Raw genomic sequence first — 23,319 nt, 5'->3', positions numbered from 1 at the left:
AGCGGTCAAAGAAGTTGTGTTTTCCCGCGCATCGTAAAAATGCTTCGTTTAAAAGTAGAGCGACGTATTAAATTTTTAGTTAAAGTGGCCATAACGCCCACCGGAATTTTTTTTTTAGAAAATTGTTCGAATTGACTGTTGACTCAGCATCCGAATGATGAATCAAAACAACATGTTCTAGCACCTTTGTGGGAGAGAATCAGAAGAAAGAGGACAGAATTGTGAAAAAATGGTTTCATCCTCCATCAGGACCACGCACCAGCCCACACAGCTCTCTCTGTGACGCAGTTATTGGCTGAGACACAGATGGCAGTGCTAGAGCACCCTCCATACTCGCCAGACCTAGCACCATGTGAATTCTCTCTTTTCCCTAAAGTCACATCTGTACCCACACAGCTCTCTCTGTGATGCAGCTATTGGCTGAGAAAAAGATGGCAGTGCTAGAGCACCCTCCATACTCGCCAGACCTAGCACCCTGTGACTTCTCTCTTTTCCCTAAAGTCACATCTGTAACAAGGGAACCCGTTGTGCATCAGTTACTGAGATAAAGAAGAAAATGACGGAGCTGTGGAGACAGTTGACGGATAATGAGCTACAGCGCGGCTCTGACCAGGGGAAGATAAGAATGCAGCGGTGTGTGGCTGCAGAAGGGGAGTACATAGAAGGGGAACGGAGATAAAATGTACTTAATATAATTAAACATAAATTATAGCATCAGTCTCGTTATTTAATAGCCTCACCTCGTACAGTGGATCAATGTCAATAGGAGTAGCATACAGTGAGCTCTATACATACTGTGAAAGCTATATGTAAATAGGGGCGACATACGGTGCTGTTCATGTAAATGGGGGTGATATATGGTGCTATCCATGTAAATGGGGGTGATATATGGTGCTATCCATGTAAATGGGGGTGATATAAGGTGTTATCCATGTAAATGGGGGTGATATATGGTGCTGTCCAAGTAAATGGGAGTGATGTATGGTGCCATCCATGTAAGTGGGGGTGATGCATGGTGCCATCCATGTAAGTGGGGGTGATGCATGGTGCCATCCATATAAATGGGGGTGATGTATGGTGTCATCCATGTAAATGGGGTGAAATATGGTGCTGTCCATGTAAATGGGGGTGATATATGGTGTTATCCATGTAAATGGGAGTGATATATGGTGCTATCCATGTAAATGGGGGTGATATATGGTGCATCTATGTTAATGTGGATGATATATGGTGTTATCCATGTAAATGGGGGTGATATATGGTGTTATACATGTAAATGGGGCTGATATATGGTGTTATACATGTAAATGGGGTGATATATGGTGTTATACATGTAAATGGGGGTGATATATGGTGCTATACATGTAAATGGGGGTGATATATGGTGGTATACATGTACATGGGGGAGATATATGGTGCTATACATGTAAATGGGGGTGATATATGGTGTTATACATGTAAATGGGGGTGATATATGGTGCTATTCATATAAATGGGGGTGATATTTGGTGTTATCAATGTAAGGGGGATATATGGTGCTATCCATGTAAATGGGGGTGACATACGGTGCTGTCCATGTAAATGGGGGTGACATACGGTGCCGTCCATGTAAATGAGGGTGATATATGGTGCCGTCCATAAATGGGGGTGATATATGGTGCTGTCCATCTAAATGAGGTTGTTATATGGTGCTATCAAAGGAAAAGGAGGGTGATACATGGTGTTATCCATGTAAATGGGGGTGATATATGGTGCCATCCATGTAAATGAGGGTGATATATGGTGCTATACATGTAATGGGGGTGATATATGGTGCCATCCATGTAAATGGGGGTGATATTTGGTGCTATCCATGTAAATGAGGGTGATATATGGTGCTGTCCATGTAAAAGGGGGTGATATATGGTGCTGTGCATGTAAATGGGGGTGATATATGGTGCTGTCCATGTAAATGGGGGTGATATATGGCGCTGTCCATGTAAATGGGGTGATATATGGTGTCGTCCATGTAAATGGGGTGATATATGGTGCCGTCCATGTAAACGGGGGTGACATATGGTGCCGTCCATGTAAATGTGGGTGATCTATTGTGCTATCCATGTAAATGGGGGTGATATATGGTGCTATCCATGTAAATGGGGGTGATATATGGTGTTATACATGTAAATGGGGGTGATATATGGTGTTATACATGTAAATGGGGGTGATATATGGTGTTATACATGTAAATGGGGGTGATATATGGTGTTATACTTGTAAATGGGAGTGATATAGGGTGTTGTACATGTAAATAGGGGTGATATAGGGTGTTATACATGTAAATGGGTGTGATATAGGGTGTTATACATGTAAATGGGGGTGATATATGATGAATCCATGTAAATGGGGGTGATATAGGGTGTTGTACATGTAAATGGGGGTGATATAGGGTGTTGTACATGTAAATGGGGGTGATATAGGGTGTTATACATGTCAATGGGGGTGATGTATGGTGTTATACATGTAAATGGGGGTGATATATGATGAATCCATGTAAATGGGGGTGATATAGGGTGTTGTACATGTAAATGGGGGTGATATATGTTGCTATCCATGTAAATGGGGGTGATCAATGGTGTTATACATGTAAATTGGGGTGATATATGGTGCTATTCATGTAAATGGGGGTGATATAGGGTGTTGTACATGTAAATGGGGGTAATATATGGTGTTATACATGAAAATGGGGGTTATTTGATGAATCCATGTAAATGGGGGTTATATAGGGTGTTGTACATGTAAATGGGGGTGATATATGGTGTTATACATGTAAATAGGGGTGATATATGATGAATCCATGTAAATGGGGGTGATATAGGGTGTTATACATGTAAATGGGGGTGATATACGGTGCATCCATGTAAATGGGGATGGTATATGGTGCTATCCATGACCATGGGGGTGATATATGGTGATATACTGTATGGTGCCATCCATGTAAATGGGGGTGATACATGGTGCATCCATGTTAATGGGGATGATATATGGTGCTATCCATGTACATGGGGGTGAAATATGGTGTTATACATGTAAATGGGGGTGATATATGGTGTTATACATGTAAATGGGGGTGCTATATGGTGTTATTCATGTAAAAGGAGGTGACATATGGTGTTATACATGTAAATGGGGGTGATATATGATCAATCCATGTAAATGGGGATGATATATGGTGTTGTACATGTAAATGGGGGTGATAAATGGTGTTATAATTGTAAATGGGGGTGATATATGATGAATCCATGTAAATGGGGATGATATAGGGTGTTATCCATGTAAATGGGGGTGATATAGGGTGCTATCCATGTAAATGGGGGTGATATATGGTGCTGTTCATGTACATGGGGGTGATATATGGTGCTATCCATGTAAATGAGGGTGATATATGGTGTTATACATGTAAATGGGGCTTATATAAGGTGTAATACATGTAAATGGGGTGATATATGGTGTTATCCATGTAAATGGGGGTGATATATGGTGCTATCCATGTAAATGGGGGTGATATATGGTGCTGTTCATGTACATGGGGGTGATATATGGTGCTATCCATGTAAATGAGGGTGATATATGGTGTTATACATGTAAATGGGGCTTATATAAGGTGTTATACATGTAAATGGGGTGATATATGGTGTTATACATGTAAATGGGGGTGATATATGGTGCTATAAATGTAAATGGGGGTGATATATGGTGTTATACATGTAAATGGGGGTGATATATGGTGCTATACATATAAATGGGGGTGATATTTGGTGTTATCCATGTAAATGAGGGTGACATATGGTGCTGTCCATGTAAATGGGGGTGACATACGGTGCCGTCTATGTAAATGAGGGTGATATATGGTTCCGTCCATAAATGGGGGTGATATATGGTTCCCTCCATTTAAGTGAGGGTGATATATGGTGCTGTCCATCTAAATGGGGTTGATATATGGTGCTATCCATGTAAATGGGGGTGATATATGGTGCTATCAATGTAAATGAGGGTGATATATGGTGCTATACATGTAATGGGGGTGATATATGGTTCCCTCCATGTAAATGAGGGTGATATATGGTACTATCCATGTAAATGGGGGTGATACATGGTGTTATCCATGTAAATGCGGGTGATATATGGTGCCATCCATGTAAATGAGGGTGATATATGGTGCTATACATGTAATGGGGGTGATATATGGTGCCATCCATGTAAATGAGAGTGATATATGGTGCTATACATGTAATGGGGGTGATATATGGTGCTGTCCATGTAAATGGGGGTGATATATAGTGCTGTCCATGTAAATGGGGGTGATATATGGCGCTGTCCATGTAAATGGGGGTGATATATGGTGTTATACATGTAAATGGGGTGATATATGGTGTCGTCCATATAAATGGGGTGATATATGGTGCTGTCCATGTAAATGGGGGTGACATATGGTGCCATCCATGTAAATGGGGGTGATCTATGGTGCCATCCATGTAAATGGGGGTGATCTATGGTGCTATCCATGTAAATGGGGGTGACATATGGTGCTATCCATGTAAATGGGGGTGATATATGGTGCTGTTCATGTAAATGGGGGTGATATATTGCGCTATCCATGTAAATGGGGGTGATATATGGTGCCATCCATGTAAATGAGGGTGATATATGGTGCTATACATGTAATAGGGGTGATATATGGTGCCATCCATGTAAATGGGGGTGCTATTTGGTGCTGTCCATGTAAATGGGGGTGATATATGGTGCTGTGCATATAAATGGGGGTGATATATGGTGCTGTCCATGTAAATGGGGATGATATATGGCGCTGTCCATGTAAATGGGGTGATATATGGTGCCGTCCATGTAAATGGGGTGATATATGGTGCTGTCCATGTAAACGGGGGTGACATATGGTGCCATCCATGTAAATGGGGGTGATCTATTGTGCTATCCATGTAAATGGGGGTGATATATGGTGCTATCCATGTAAATGGGGGTGATATATGGTGTTATACATGTAAATGGGGGTGATATATGGTGTTATACATGCAAATGGGGTTGATATATGGTGTTATACTTGTAAATGGGAGTGATATAGGGTGTTGTACATGTAAATAGGGGTGATATAGGGTGTTATACATGTAAATGGGTGTGATATAGGGTGTTATACATGTAAATGGGGGTGATATATGATGAATCCATGTAAATGGGGGTGATATAGGGTGTTGTACATGTAAATGGGGGTGATATAGGGTGTTATACATGTCAATGGGGGTGATGTATGGTGTTATACATGTAAATGGGGGTGATATATGATGAATCCATGTAAATGGGGGTGATATATGGTGCTGTTCATGTACATGGGGGTGATATATGGTGCTATCCATGTAAATGAGGGTGATATATGGTGTTATACATGTAAATGGGGCTGATATAAGGTGTTATACATGTAAATGGGCTGATATATGGTGTTATACATGTAAATGGGGGTGAGATATGGTGCTATACATGTAAATGGGGGTGATATATGGTGTTATACATATAAATGGGGGTGATATTTGGTGTTATCCATGTAAATGAGGGTGACATATGGTGCTGTCCATGTAAATGGGGGTGACATACGGTGCCGTCTATGTAAATGAGGGTGATATATGGTGCCGTCTATAAATGGGGGTGATATATGGTTCCCTCCATGTAAATGAGGGTGATATATGGTGCTGTCCATCTAAATGGGGTTGATATATGGTGTTATACATGTAAATGGGCTGATATATGGTGTTATACATGTAAATGGGGTGATATATGGTGTTATACATGTAAATGGGGGTGATATATGGTGCTGTCCATCTAAATGGGGTTGATATATGGTGCTATCCATGTAAATGGGGGTGATACATGGTGTTATCCATGTAAATGGGGGTGATATATGGTGCTTTCAATGTAAATGAGGGTGATATATGGTGCTATACATGTAATGGGGGTGATATATGGTTCCCTCCATGTAAATGAGGGTGATATATGGTACTATCCATGTAAATGGGGGTGATACATGGTGTTATCCATGTAAATCGGGGTGATATATGGTGCCATCCATGTAAATGAGGGTGATATATGGTGCTATACATGTAATGGGGGTGATATATGATGCCATCCATGTAAATGAGAGTGATATATGGTGCTATACATGTAATGGGGGTGATATATGGTGCTGTCCATGTAAATGGGGGTGATATATAGTGCTGTCCATGTAAATGGGAGTGATATATGGCGCTGTCCATGTAAATGGGGGTGATATATGGTGTTATACATGTAAATGGGGTGATATATGGTGTCGTCCATGTAAATGGGGTGATATATGGTGCTGTCCATGTAAATGGGGGTGACATATGGTGCCATCCATGTAAATGGGGGTGATCTATGGTGCCATCCATGTAAATGGGGGTGATCTATGGTGCTATCCATGTAAATGGGGGTGACATATGGTGCTATCCATGTAAATGGGGGTGATATATGGTGCTGTCCATGTAAATGGGGGTGATATATTGCGCTGTCCATGTAAATGGGGGTGATATATGGTGTTATACATATAAATGGGGTGATATATGGTGCTGTCCATGTAAATGGGGTGATATATGGTGCTGTCCATGTAAATGGGGGTGACATATGGTGCCGTCCATGTAAATGGGGGTGATCTATGGTGCTATCCATGTAAATGGGGGTGATATATGGTGCTATCCATGTAAATGGGGGTGATATATGGTGTTATACATGTAAATGGGGGTGATATATGGTGTTATACATGTAAATGGGGGTGATATATGATGAATCCATGTAAATGGGGGTGATATAGGGTGTTGTACATGTAAATGGGGGTGATATAGGGTGTTATACATGTAAAGGGGAGTGATATATGGCGTTATACATGTAAATGGGGGTTATATGATGAATCCATGGAAATGGGGGTGATATAGGGTGTTGTACATGTAAATGGGGGTGATATAGGGTGTTATACATGTAAATGGGGGTGATATATGGTGTTACATGTAAATGGGGGTGATATATGATGAATCCATGTAAATGGGGGTTATATATGGTGTTGTACATGTAAATGGGGGTGATATATGGTGCCATCCATGTAAATGGGGGTCATATATGGTGCTATACATGTAAATGGGGGTGATCTATGGTGTTATACATGTAAATGGGGTGATATATGGCGCTATCCATGTAAATGGGGGTGATCTATTGTGCTATACATGTAAATGGGGGTGATATATGGTGTTATACATGTAAATGGGGGTGATATATGGTGCTGTCCATCTAAATGGGGTTGATATATGGTGTTATACATGTAAATGGGCTGATATATGGTGTTATACATGTAAATGGGGTGATATATGGTGTTATACATGTAAATGGGGGTGATATATGGTGCTGTCCATCTAAATGGGGTTGATATATGGTGCTATCCATGTAAATAGGGGTGATACATGGTGTTATCCATGTAAATCGGGGTGATATATGGTGCCATCCATGTAAATGAGGGTGATATATGGTGCTATACATGTAATGGGGGTGATATATGATGCCATCCATGTAAATGAGAGTGATATATGGTGCTATACATGTAATGGGGGTGATATATGGTGCTGTCCATGTAAATGGGGGTGATATATAGTGCTGTCCATGTAAATGGGAGTGATATATGGCGCTGTCCATGTAAATGGGGGTGATATATGGTGTTATACATGTAAATGGGGTGATATATGGTGTCGTCCATGTAAATGGGGTGATATATGGTGCTGTCCATGTAAATGGGGGTGACATATGGTGCCATCCATGTAAATGGGGGTGATCTATGGTGCCATCCATGTAAATGGGGGTGATCTATGGTGCTATCCATGTAAATGGGGGTGACATATGGTGCTATCCATGTAAATGGGGGTGATATATGGTGCTGTCCATGTAAATGGGGGTGATATATTGCGCTGTCCATGTAAATGGGGGTGATATATGGTGTTATACATATAAATGGGGTGATATATGGTGCCGTCCATGTAAATGGGGTGATATATGGTGCTGTCCATGTAAATGGGGGTGACATATGGTGCCATCCATGTAAATGGGGGTGATCTATGGTGCTATCCATGTAAATGGGGGTGATATATGGTGCTATCCATGTAAATGGGGGTGATATATGGTGTTATACATGTAAATGGGGGTGATATATGGTGTTATACATGTAAATGGGGGTGATATATGATGAATCCATGTAAATGGGGGTGATATAGGGTGTTGTACATGTAAATGGGGGTGATATAGGGTGTTATACATGTAAAGGGGAGTGATATATGGTGTTATACATGTAAATGGGGGTTATATGATGAATCCATGGAAATGGGGGTGATATAGGGTGTTGTACATGTAAATGGGGGTGATATAGGGTGTTATACATGTAAATGGGGGTGATATATGGTGTTACATGTAAATGGGGGTGATATATGATGAATCCATGTAAATGGGGGTTATATATGGTGTTGTACATGTAAATGGGGGTGATATATGGTGCCATCCATGTAAATGGGGGTCATATATGGTGCTATACATGTAAATGGGGGTGATCTATGGTGTTATACATGTAAATGGGGTGATATATGGCGCTATCCATGTAAATGGGGGTGATCTATTGTGCTATACATGTAAATGGGGGTTATATATGGTGCTATCCAGGTAAATGGGGGTGATATACGGTGTTATACATGTAAATCGGGGTGATATATGATGTTATACATGTAAATGGGGGTGATATATGATGAATCCATGTAAATGGGGGTGATATAGGGTGTTGTACATGTAAATGGGGGTGATATAGGGTGTTAAACATGTAAATGGGGGTTATATGATGAATCCATGTAAATGGGGGTGATAGAGGGTGTTATACATGTAAATGGGGGTTATATGATGAATCCATGTAAATGGGGGTGATATATGGAGTTATACATGTAAATGGGGGTGATGTATGATGAATCCATGTAAATGTTGGTGATATAGGGTGTTATACATGTAAATGGGGTGATATATGGTGTTATACATGTAAATGGGGGTGATATATGGTGTTATACATGTAAATGGGGGTGATATACGGTGCATCCATGTAAATGGGGATGATATATGGTGCTATCCATGACCATGGGGGTGATATATGGTGTTATACATGTAAATGACGGTGATATACTGTATGGTGCTATCCATGTAAATGGGGGTGATATATGGTGCATCCATGTTAATGGGGATGATATATGGTGCTATCCATGTAAATGGGGGTGATATATGGTGCTATCCATGTAAATGGGGGTGATATATAGTGCCATCCATGTAAATGAGGGTGATATATGGTGCTATGCATGCAATGGGGGTGACATATGGTGCTATCCATGTAAATGGGGGTGATATATGGTGCTGTCCATGTAAATGGGGGTGATATATGGCGCTGTCCATGTAAATGGGGGTAATATATGGTGTTATACATGTAAATGGGGTGATCTATGGTGCCGTCCATGTAAATGGGGTGATCTATGGTGCTGTCCATGTAAATGGGGGTGATCTATGGTGCTATCCATGTAAATGGGGGTGATCTATGGTGCTATCCATGTAAATGGGGGTGATATATGGTGTTATACATGTAAATGGGGGTGATATATGGTGTTATACATGTAAATGGGGGTGATATATGATGAATCCATGTAAATGGGGGTGATATAGGGTGTTGTACATGTAAATGGGGTGATATAGGGTGTTGTACATGTAAATGGGGGTTATATGATGAATCCATGTAAATGGGGGTGATATATGGTGCTATACATGTAAATGGTGGTGATATATGATGAATCCATGTAAATGGGGGTGATATAGGGTGTTGTACATGTAAATGGGGGTGATATAGGGTGTTATACATGTAAAGGGGAGTGATATATGGTGTTATACATGTAAATGGGGGTTATATGATGAATCCATGGAAATGGGGGTGATATAGGGTGTTGTACATGTAAATGGGGGTGATATAGGGTGTTATACATGTAAATGGTGGTGATATATGATGAATCCATGTAAATGGGGGTGATATATGGTGCTATACATGTAAATGGGGGTGATATATGATGAATCCATGTAAATGGGGGTGATATAGGGTGTTATACATGTAAATGAGGGTTATATGATGAATCCATGTAAATGGGGGTGATATATGGTGTTATACATGTAAATGGGGGTGATATACGGTGCATCCATGTAAATGGGGATGATATATGGTGCTATCCATGACCATGGGGGTGATATATGGTGTTATACATGTAAATGACGGTGATATACTGTATGGTGCTATCCATGTAAATGGGGGTGATATATGGTGCATCCATGTTAATGGGGATGATATATGGTGCTATCCATGTACATGGGGGTGATATATGGTTTTATACATGTAAATGGGGGTGCTATATGGTGTTATACATGTAAATGGGGGTGCTATATGGTTTTATACATGTAAATGGTGGTGACATATGGTGTTATACATGTAAATGGGGGTGACATATGGTGCCATCCATGTAAATGGGGTTGATGTATGTTGCCGTCCATGTAAATTGGGGTGATATTTGGTGCTATACATGTAAATGAGGGTGACATGTAGTTGGTTTCAAAGTTGGAGCATCAGTTATTCTACTACGAAATCTTGACCCTAGCTCAGCCCTGGGTAACCGCACTAGACTGGTTGCTAAGCAAATGTGATATCAAGGTTGATTGACTGTGAAAGATCGACAAATTTTAGTAGGGGCTTTGTCCCAAACAACGCGCTGGCATTAAAGTGACAATCGTTTCCTATCAGACTTTCTTTCGTGATGACCATAAATAAAAGCCAAGACTAATCTTTAGACTGTACGGTATGTGGTCATAGTGAGCTTCATGTTTACCAACTGATAAACAGGGTATGGACAAGGTATGGACAGGGTATGGACAAGTTATGGACAGGGTATGGGCAAGCTATGGACAAGGTAGGGACAGGGTATGGGCAAGTTAGGGACAGGGCATGGACAAGTTATGGACAGGGTATGGACAAGGTATGGACAAGGTAGGGACAGGGTATGGACAAGGTATGGACAAGGTATGGGCAAGGGAGTGGACAGGGTGTGGACAGGGTGTGGACAGGGTATGGACAGGGTGTGGACAGGGTGTGGACCGTGTGTGGACAGGGTGTGGACAGGGTGTGGACAGGGTATTCTGAAGCAGGATGACCAAATATTTACTAAAATGTCTTTACTCAGTAACTCCACATCTCTAAATAGCAGCGGTGGCTTTAGGAAATCGCTGGGCACGCTTTGTTTGCAAACCCTGTGGGGCACTACACAGAAGGGGTCCAGGACTCTTGCCCTGGGTGGCCACTTTTTATATGTCTTGGGAAAACGCTAATTAATTCGAGTACAGGTACCCATGCAGTTCTCATTTTTCATGCAATTTACATGCTCACAACCCGACAAATGATGAGTCCAAAATACTAGTTTCTAATATCATGCTGTACGTTCTGTTTGGGAATATACACAATACATTATTAATGATACAAGTTTTACATTGGATGAGCTGTATTTAGGATATAGACTCGGGTCTCCTGTTGGATTGTAAGAATTATTGTCTGGGCAGAGATATGGACACAAGTGACAGCTTCTGATGAGAAGAGGCCTCTAACCACAGCCCACCATCACAGCGATTCCTGTACATAATGATTCCACTATACTTTATGGTGGTGAGAGAGGGACGTTATAAAGAGGGATTGCTGTAATTGGTTTTGTTAGTAGATAATATGGAAAATGTACATAATCAAGGGGACAGCCTCACCCAATGTCCTCATACAAGTGACGGCTGACAGACCACGCGATGATGAAGACCACGGGAGACCCTGTAACACAGAGATTGTGATAGGATAGGACCCAGTTTCACTGCATTAGCGTAATGATCGAACAGGCAGTGCCCACCCACCACCACCACCAACCGCACCACGTATTTAAATAATAGCCTCCCGAACAGAGCAATGTACCAGCACTTACCCTACCTGAGAACAATGTACCAGCACTTACCCCACCCGAGAGCAATGTACCAGCACTTACCCTACCTGAGTGCAATGTACCAGCACTTACCCTACCTGAGTGCAATGTACCAGCACTTACCCCACCTGAGAGCAATGTACCAGCACTTACTCCACCTGAGAGCAATGTAGCAGAACTTACTCCACCCAAGAACAATGTACCAGCATTTACCCCACCCGAGAGCAATGTACCAGCACTCCACCTGAGAGCAATGTACCAGCATTTACCCCACCCGAGAGCAATGTACCAGCACTTACCCCCACCCGAGAGCAATGTACCAGCACTTACCCCACCCAAGAGCAATGTACCAAAATTTACCCCACCCGAGAGCAATGTACCAGCACTCCACCTGAGAGCAATGTACCAGCATTTACCCCACCCGAGAGCAATGTACCAGCACTTACCCAACCCGAGAGTGATGTACCAGCACTTACCCCACCCGAGAACAATGTACCAGCACTTACCCCACTCGAGAGTGATGTACCAACACTTACCCCACCCGAGAGCGATGTACCAGCACTTACCCCACCCGAGAGCGATGTACCAGCAGAAATACTTCCACTCGGAGAAGAAGGACACAACAAGCAGAGTGTGGAGGTACAGACCCTCCACCAGCAGCCAGCTGTAATTGGCCATGATGCAATACTGGAAGAAGATCATCACAAAGTGACAGTCCTTCTGCAGAGAGAGTGGCACAGGATATAATCCGAGGGACAGTATACGTTATATACATGACGCAATTACAGAGCAGCACAGGATATAATCCCTGAGAGACAGTATACGCTATATACATGATGTAATTACAGAGCAGCACAGGACATAATCCCTGAGGGACAGTATACGCTATATACATAATGTACTTACAGAGCAGCACAGGATATAATCCCTGAGGGACAGTATACGCTATATACATGATGTAATTACAGAGCGGCACAGGATATAATCCGAGGGACAGTATACGCTATATACATGATGTAATTACAGAGCAGCACAGGATATAATCCCTGAGGGACAGTATACGCTATATACATGATGTAAATACAGAGCAGCACAGGATATAATCCGAGGGACAGTATACGCTATATACATAATGTACTTACAGAGCAGCACAGGACATAATCCCTGAGGGACAGTATACGCTATATACATGATGTAATTACAGAGCGGCACAGGATATAATCCGAGGGACAGTATACGCTATATACATGATGTAATTACAGAGCAGCACAGGATATAATCCGAGGGACAGTATACGCTATATACATGATGTAATTACAGAGCAGCACAGGACATAATCCCTGAATTACAGTATACGCTATATACATGATGTAATTACAGAGCAGCACAGGATATAATCCCTGAGGGACAGTATACGCTATATACATGATGTACTTAGAGAGCAGCACAGGACATAATCCCTGAGGGACAGTATACGTTATATACATGATGTAATTACAGAGCAGCACAGGATATAATCCCTGAGGGACAGTATACGCTATATACATGATGTAATTACAGAGCAGCACAGGATATAATCCCTGAGGGACAGTATACGCTATATACATGATGTACTTACAGAGCAGCACAGGACATAATCCCTGAGGGACAGTATACGCTATATACATGATGTAATTACAGAGCGGCACAGGATATAATCCGAGGGACAGTATACGCTATATACATGATGTAATTACAGAGCAGCACAGGATATAATCCCTGAGGGACAGTATACGCTATATACATGATGTAATTACAGAGCAGCACAGGATATAATCCGAGGGACAGTATACGCTATATACATGATGTAATTACAGAGCAGCACAGGATATAATCCCTGAGGGACAGTATACGCTATATACATGATGTACTTACAGAGCAGCACAGGATATAATCCCTGAGGGACAGTATACGCTATATACATGATGTAATTACAGAGCGGCACAGGATATAATCCGAGGGACAGTATACGCTATATACATGATGTACTTACAGAGCAGCACAGGATATAATCCCTGAGGGACAGTATACGCTATATACATGATGTAATTACAGAGCAGCACAGGATATAATCCGAGGGACAGTATACGCTATATACATGATGTAATTACAGAGCAGCACAGGACATAATCCCTGAGGGACAGTATACGCTATATACATGATGTAATTACAGAGCAGCACATGACATAATCCCTGAGGGACAGTATACGCTATATACATGATGTAATTACAGAGCAGCACAGGATATAATCCGAGGGACAGTATACGCTATATACATGATGTAATTACAGAGCAGCACAGGATATAATCCCTGAGGGACAGTATACGCTATATACATGATGTAATTACAGAGCGGCACAGGATATAATCCCTGAGGGACAGTATACGCTATATACATGATGTAAATACAGAGCAGCACAGGATATAATCCCTGAGGGACAGTATACGCTATATACATGATGTAATTACAGAGCAGCACAGGACATAATCCCTGAATTACAGTATACGCTATATACATGATGTAGTGACAAAGCGACACATGATATAATCCCTGAGGGATAGTATACGCTATATACATGATGTAATTACAGAGCAGCACACGACATAGGACCTCATTCAGAGTCGGTCGAAGCGGTCACACGGTCGTGCGGGAAAAGGGGCCGCATATGCAAATGATTCCCTCGCAAGTTGCATCCCTAAGGTCGGATCGTTAGCTGGCCGACCAAGGGGTGGATGCGGTCGGACCGCTAAAAATACGCCCTCATGTCGTACGCATAGCACGTCATCTCCGGCTATATAAGGATTAATTGCGAGCATCGTATACCATCGGAACTGGTCGTAGAGCTAAAGGTTGGCCTTACCCTCTCTTAAGCTCTACGATAATTTCAGTGTAAAACCTCCCCTGTCACGTGTGCCATGACACTACTTTGTAATTTATTCACTCCCAGAAAACGCCGTTCACATAATGAGGCACGCCTGCGTTCGGAACTCCACATCCCCGTTTTCAAGCACCTTCCCCTGTTACCACCCACAAACGCCTCATCCTGTCACTCAAACTACCGACCTGGCGGTGCTCAAGGAGAGAGAAATTTCTGATCGTAGCGGCTAGTTTGCGCACGCGCATTGCGACCTGTACGCATGCGCGGTACAGGGAACATCGGAGGCGTACGACCGTGCGGCCGCTTCGACTGACTCTGAATGAGGTCCATAATCCCTGAGGGACAGTATACGCTATATACATGATGTAGTGACAAAGCGGCACAAGAGACAATCTCTGAGGGACAGTATACGCTATATACATGATGTAGTGACTCAGTAGCACATGATATAATCCCTGAGGGACAGTATACACTATATACATGACATAATGACTGAGTGGCACAGTATATAATCCCTGAGGAAGTCAAAGGGCAGTATCCAATTAGAGGTGAAAAGGCCGTTATCAGCGATAATTTATCGCCGATGACGTCATTTTCGCCTATTTTAATTATCCCCATATTCAATTACAAAGACTTTTCGCCAGTGCGAAAAGTCTTTGTAAAAAAACAGGGATAACTTTTCACCATGTTTTACATGGCGAAAAAAAGTGCAGAATTGAGGTTTAGGGGTGCAGGATTTAAAAAAAATTGCCTGCACCCCTGGGAGTGACTCCTAAAAATAATCTGTGTCAAAAAAAAGTTTTTTTTTTTTTTAAATATTGGGACACCCCAAAAAATGAACTTTAATTTTGGGGTTAATAAAAATAAAATTAGGAACTCACTTCTAAAATATCGAAATTGACTTCAGAGGGGTTCCCAAGCATGCGGCAGGTGTTTTCTTCATTGCGGGGAGTAGCGGCAGGTGCATTTTTGAAGAATTTTTAAAAATAATTTTAGGGACTTAAAAATATGCTTGTACCCATTTTCATGTACCCCAAATTTGATGGCCATAGTTATAATTCCCACACCCCATAAAAGCTAAGTGCTATTCTTCGTCACCTTCTTCAAAGCCGCATTTATGCACCTGCCGCGGCTATTTAAAAACCCGACTTCCCTTCAGCATGCAAAAATGGGGGTACCCATAGTGATCCCCCATGTCTGGACATCTTTAGGGGGGTCCAAGGATAATTTCCCGAAAATTGCCAACATTTTTCGCCTCTTCCAGTTTCGCCGGGTCCCGTTTCCGCAGATTACTAATTGAATACGGGGATAAAGCGGGCACGCACCCGATACTTTACCCCCGTCAACCTCCGATGTGGAGCGAAAAAGTCCAGCACAGACTTTTCGCTGCAAATTGAATACCCCCCAAAGTCTTATTTATCAGCTGTGCTGCTGACTGAATGGGAGAAAAATATTATCATACGCCGCAGCGGAACAGCGCCCCCAGTGGTCATTACTAGCCTGGACTTTCCTAGCAATAAATACTGCTAGCCAAACGTAATGTAGTTTTACCGTGGTACTTACAGCAGTGATTTTCCAATTGACCACAAGGGCTAGTGATATTGCTATTATTTTGGTGCTGTGGGAACATAGTTATACATCTTGATGTGAGTAGTGCTGCCACAATGGTACTCTTATACTGATTAAATATGGGAAAGTAATACATACCCAGCAATTGTGCCAGTAATCTAATTTAATATGAGAAAGTTTAATGTCACATTGCGGGCTGAGTATTGTCTAAAGTGATAAATAATTGTCCTTATTATACTACAGCCTATTTAATTCTTCAGACAAACTTAGGTCTGATATTTAAATAGTGTATTGTGAATTTCCATCATAAATAGCATACAGTATCAGTATTTAATAAAACACAGACCTCTATCCTAAACTTTATAGGAAATTAAGTGATTATTCCAATACGATATAGAGCCCAAATTCTGCTAATATATATCAAGCAGTATAACAGACAGTTATTATTTCATGGAAGATTCCATTAAGAGGCATCGAGCGTGATTTTATATTACACTTATTTCTTATCTTTTTCACCCAATTGTAGTGTCTATCTTTTATATTTCGCTATGTGCCTTGATTTGTGACATTTTAACCAATGAAATAAAGGTTATATTTTATTCTATATATTTACTTTAATGCGCCACATATAGACCTTTCCTCTCCTTTGTGCTTGTTTATATTGTCTTTAAAATGGCTTCTTTAATTCCCAAACCAATATCACCCCCCCCCCCCCTCCCTTAACACATTTGACCCAGCATCCCCCAGTCAGAGAGGAAGGAAATATCATGGAGCTGTCATTACAGTGTTATTCTATACTGTACATACCTGGATATCAGAGGGAACTTAGCAGATCACTGAGTGGATGAAACAGCCTGTGGCAGAGAGTTGGAGCCTTGCTATACACTGCTCTCTGCTGCATGAGATTGTAACAGAATGAGGACTGATTTGTGTAGTCCGGGTGGTACATACATGCCTTATTACCCCCCTCCTCCGGATCATTCCCTGGGCGCATGCATAGGCCGCCTGATGCCTAAACCTGTGTCCTTACCAAGTAGACACTGCAGTGGTTGCGGTCGTCAACGGAGAACAGCACAGCATCCCTGATAAAGATGGAAATGGCTCTCAGGATGAAGGAGAAGAACAGGTGCATGTGAATGTAGTTCCGGGTACATCGCAGCCGCCTGTACTCGCAGATGTAGACAGAGAAGAGGAACTTTATTATGCTGCGCAACAGTATATGCTCTCCTTATATGAGATGCTCCCTACCTCTGGAACTCTCTCCCTACCAGACTTTCAACAAAACTTAAACGGGCCCACCCATGCATCAAAGCCTTCCATCTCTCATCCTAACCCTCTATCCCATGCTCACTGCTACCCCATCTGTGTCACCCCTCTCTGCCCCTCCCACTTAGAATGTAAACCTGCGTACACACGGTCAGATAAAGAGGACCATTTCAGTGATAATGATAACGATCCTATCATTATTCAAATTGTCCAATTTCTGGCCCCTGCAAATGACCAAACGATGGTCGATGCGCGGGCACGAATGATCGTTAACGACCATCGTCCGTCGCCCGGGCAAACCGGCATACATGGTCGATGTCGACCATGTGAGCCTGTTTACTATAGGGACCCGCGATCGTTAATTGCGGGTCGTTATAGGTTTATCCATGTGTTGGATGTTCGATAACGATCGTCAAACACATGCAGAACGATAAGATAATGATCGGTATCTGATCATGGTGCAGTCGTCCCGTGTGTACGCACCTTAATCTCTCACGTGCAGGGCCCTCTTCCTTCATAGGCTTTTTATCCTTTACTTACACTACTCTCTACACCATACTCCTTACAACGGCACCTAACCCTTGACTTCTGCTACCCTGCTACGTACCGTATTTGAGTGTTATGACGCTGTTGCAGCAATGTTTATATACCATGTGCTTGTCCTGCAATGTCATGTACTGAAAGCCACTGCTCTCTCAACTGTTTATGTACTTTGTTAGGTGCTGCGGAACCCTTGTGGCGCCATAAAAAATAAAGGATAATAATACAGGTCTAATCTGAGTACTCACCGAAAGGACAGCAGAATAATTAAGGCCAGCGTTAGAGAGCTCAGAGAAGTTCCATAACCCACAGTGCAGACGGTCTTCAGGTGCATGTAATATTCCGTCTGCAAAAGACATGCCATGCGCTCAGAGCCATTATGCTATATTGTAGTAGTGCCCCTTACTCACATTACGTCACTCAATAGTGCCCCTTATTTACATTACACTACATACCTGCAGTAGTGTCCCTTATACACATTACACTAAATTGTAGTAGAGCCCCTTACACACATTACGCCACCCAGTAGTAATGCCCCTTACCAGGGGTGTCTTTAGAGAGGAGGGGGCCGGTGTGCATTCTCAGTGCAGGGCCCCCTCCTCTCTCCCCGGTGACCGCAGCCGACTGATGGACATGGACCCGAGGGCCGTGTGCCCCACACACCCTGCACCCATTATAGATACGCCCCTGCCCCTTACACATTATGCCACACAGTACAAATTCCCCCATTACACATTATGCCACACAGTACAAATGCCCCAGTTACACATTATACCACACTGTACAAATGCCCCAGTTACACATTATATCACACAGTACACATCCCCCATTACAGCATATGCCACACAGTACAAATTTCCCCACTACACATTATACCACACAGTACAAATTCCCCCTTTACACATTATGCCACACAGTACAAATTCCCCCTTTACACATTATGCCACACAGTACAAATTCCATCGGATTACAAAGTATGCCACATGTACAAATCCCCCTTTACACATTATACCACATGTACAAATCCCCCATTACACATTATACCACAATGTACAAATTCCCCCATTACACATTATGCCACAGTACAAATTCCACCCCATTACACATTATGCTACACAGTACAAATTCCCCCTTTACACATTATACCACAAAATACAAATTCCCCCATTACACATTATGTCATACAGTACAAATTCCCCCATTACACATTATACCACAAAATACAAATTCCCCCATTACACATTATGTCACACAGTACAAATTCCCCCTTTACACATTATACCACATAGTACAAATTCCCCCATTACACATTATGCCACACAGTACAAATTTCCCCATTACACATTATGCCACAGTACATATCCTCCATTCCACCATATGCCACAGTACAAATCCCCCCCATTACACATCACACCGCGTCGGGTGTCACTGCTACTCAGAACACTGGAAAAATGGCCGCCGCGGCCATTTTTCCCGCGTTCTGCACCTGCGCAGTAGACTTCGGGCACACTCTAGTGCCCGGAGTCTACTAATGCTCTGGTGGCTGGCCAGCCGCGTCAGTCGGCTGCCAGCCACAAGGGAGAGAGGAGGGGGCCCCGCACGAGTAGTGCACACGGACCCCCTCCTCTCTTAAAACACCCCTGGAGGGAAGGGAATGTGTTACTACACAGGTATGAGAGGGGAATGTGTTACTACACAGGTGAGGGAGGGGAATGTCAAACGTGTTGCTATGGGGTGATGGAAGGTATTATGTACAAGGGCGAGGGAGGTTAATGTGTTACTACAGGGGTGAGCAGGGGTTTTACTACAGGGGTGAGTGAGGGGAATGTGTTACTCCAGAGGTGAGGGAGGGGAATAAGTTACTACAGATATAAGTGAGGGTAATGTGTCACTACAGGTGTGAGGGAGGAATTGTATTTCTACAAAGGTAAGGGAGGGGAATGTCGAATGTGTTACAACATGGGCGAGGGAGGGAAATGTGTTGCTACAGAGGTGAGCTAGGATAATGTGTTACTACAGAGGTGAGGGATTGGAATGTGTTAGTACACAGGAGAAGGAAGGTAATGTCTTACTGTAGCCGTGAGGGAGGGGATGCATTACTATAGAGGTGGACTGATGTGTTACTGGTTTGGTGAGATGGAAATGGAAACAGTAAATATCTAAGGTCTACCTGGGTGAAACCAGGTACATCAGCTAGTATATTATAAATACTCAATATGCCCCCATTAGGTCTAAAAAAATGGCTCTGCCATCAAATTTTATGTCTCTTTTGAAGAAGCGGTAACATCTATAACAGTGATTTACTAATCATCTAATTAGAAAATGGCAGAATAATTTAAAACAAATAGAGGGATGAATAGCCCCATTAGGAAATACAATATTTGAAAAAGAATGCTCTAACCTTAGATCCTTTGTCAGTTTTAATGTTAATATTGGTACTAAGAGGGAACTAGGGGCCTGATTCAGAGCCGTTCGCTATTTGCGGTCGTTCGTTCAAAAACAAGGGGTGGCTATTCAAATGATCCGTTCGCAAATTGCAGTCTGTTCCCACCTCTAAGTCTGAACGAGCGAGCAAAACATACGCTCGTTTATTTGATAAAAACGCCCCCTGGCCGCACGCACCATACGTCATGTCCGCTATTTATTAGATTAATCGAGTACATCGTATGAACTGCTCGCTATTCTTGTGGTTGGTGTTTTCAACCGCTATTTTGCGAGCAGTTCTGAGTTAAAAAAAACCAAGTGACGTGGTCAATGACGCTGCTTTGTTAATTATGCACTCCCTTAAAACGCCCGTTTTGACCTTTAAGCACGCCTGCGTTCGGATCTCCACTCCCCGTTTTCAAGCACCTTCCCCTGTTACCACCCACATACGCCTCATTCTGTCACTCAAAATAGCAGGCCCTCGCTATATTGCGTACCAACGATTTTCGGCCGCACTGACTGGTTCGCGCATGCGTACTAAAAACCGTACGCATGCGCAGATGTGCGAACATCGCTCGGAACGAGCGTACTGCCGCTAGCAAGTGGCTCTGAATGAGGGCCTAGATCTGAAACTTACAAAGACAAAGAAATAGTTTGATTAAGAAACATGGAAGAATGCTGCGTATCTATCACTTACTGTATCCTCATCCTCGGTGTCATTGACATCGTACTGGCACGCAACGTGCACTGGTGGGAAGGTAGCAGACCAGCCTTTTTCCGTGCAGTTCCGATGCACAGTTCCTGTCCAATGATAGAATGTACTGTAAGGAAGTACTGAGCAAGTAAACCATCCATAACAACGGCTGTCCTCCTAACACTGCTTATTTATTAACCAGCAATTTAAGTATATATAATATATATATGGTATTATAAAGCTGTTACACTATGGATACTCTATATAATAATAACTTACCATATTAACTTCTATTTCATATTGTAGACAAAAATGTATCTAAATGTTGAGTATATTTTCCACTGACATCTTATACATTGTAATGATGACTGCACTTACCATTAAACCCAGTAATATGCTGCAGGATCTCTGGGCAAGGAATGGACACATTGTGCCCCAGAAGAGTAGGCGGCCAGCAGCCGAGTTTGTCCCACTTTCCGGCACATCCTACAACACATCACACAGACCTAATCAGTCAGTAATCACAGATATCATATCACTGCGCATCCTACACCACATCACACAGACCTGATCAATCAGTAATCACAGATACCACATCACTGTACATCCTACACCACACAGACCTGATCAATCAGTAATCACAGATATCACAGCACTGTACATCCTACACCACATCACACAGACCTGATCAATCAGTAATCACAGATACCACATCACTGCAAATCCTACACCACATCACACAGACCTGATCAATCAGTAATCACAGATACCACATCACTGTACATCCTACACCACACAGACCTGATCAATCAGTAATCACAGATATCACAGCACTGTACATCCTACACCACATCACACAGACCTGATCAATCAGTAATCACAGATACCACATCACTGCAAATCCTACATCACACAGCCCTGATCAATCAGTAATCACAGATATCACAGCACTGTACATCCTACATCACACAGACCTGATCAATCCGTAATCACATATATCACATCACTGTACATCCTACATCACACAGACCTGATCAATCAGTAATCACAGATATCAAATCACTGTGCATCCTACACCACATCACACAGACCTGATCAATCAGTAATCAGATAATACATCACTGTACATCCTACATCACACAGCACTGATCAATCAGTAATCACAGATATCACATCACTGTACATCCTACATCACACAGCACTGATCAATCAGTAATCACAGATATCACATCACTGTACATCCTACATCACACAGACCTGATCAATCAGTAATCACAGATATCGAATTACTGTACATCCTACACCACAGAGACCTGATCAATCAGTATTCAGATAACACATCACTGTACATCCTACATCACACAGACCTGATCAATCAGTAATCAGATAACACATCACTGTACATCCTACATCACACAGACCTGATCAATCAGTGATCACAGATATCACATCACTGTACATCCTACATTACACAGACCTGATCAATCAGTAATCACAGATATCACATCACTGTACATCCTACATCACACAGACCTGATCAATCAGTGATCACAGATATCACATCACTGTACATCCTACATCACACAGACCTGATCAATCAGTAATCACATTTATCACAGCACTGTACATCCTACACCACACAGACCTGATTAATCAGTAATCACAGATATCACAGCACTGTACATCCTACATCACACAGATCTGGTCAATCAGTAATCACAGATATCACAGCACTGTACCTCCTACACCACATCACACAGACCAGATCAATCAGTAATCACAGTTATCACAGCACTGT

General features: G+C 42.4%; 1 protein-coding gene across 1 annotated transcript in view; it reads right to left on the bottom strand.

The window, feature by feature from the left end:
* The window catches only part of SCTR (secretin receptor), a 105,239-nt gene that overhangs the window by 14,794 nt on the left and 67,126 nt on the right, over positions 1–23,319 (bottom strand). Inside the window, exons 3-8 of the mRNA XM_088475537.1 lie at positions 21,900–22,007; positions 21,525–21,628; positions 18,652–18,749; positions 17,628–17,760; positions 12,677–12,830; positions 11,905–11,965 (exon numbers count right to left, since the gene is read on the bottom strand). Of these exons, the coding sequence (XP_088331663.1) occupies positions 11,905–11,965; positions 12,677–12,830; positions 17,628–17,760; positions 18,652–18,749; positions 21,525–21,628; positions 21,900–22,007 (658 nt within the window). The remainder of the gene's footprint in view (positions 1–11,904; positions 11,966–12,676; positions 12,831–17,627; positions 17,761–18,651; positions 18,750–21,524; positions 21,629–21,899; positions 22,008–23,319) is intronic.

This window comes from Taudactylus pleione, unplaced genomic scaffold (assembly GCF_031769625.1).
Source record: "Taudactylus pleione unplaced genomic scaffold, aTauple2 ptg000173l, whole genome shotgun sequence".
Classification (NCBI taxonomy): domain Eukaryota; kingdom Metazoa; phylum Chordata; class Amphibia; order Anura; family Myobatrachidae; genus Taudactylus; species Taudactylus pleione.
Note: the sequence above shows the minus strand (reverse complement) of the source record. Positions and strands in the feature narration are given on the sequence as shown.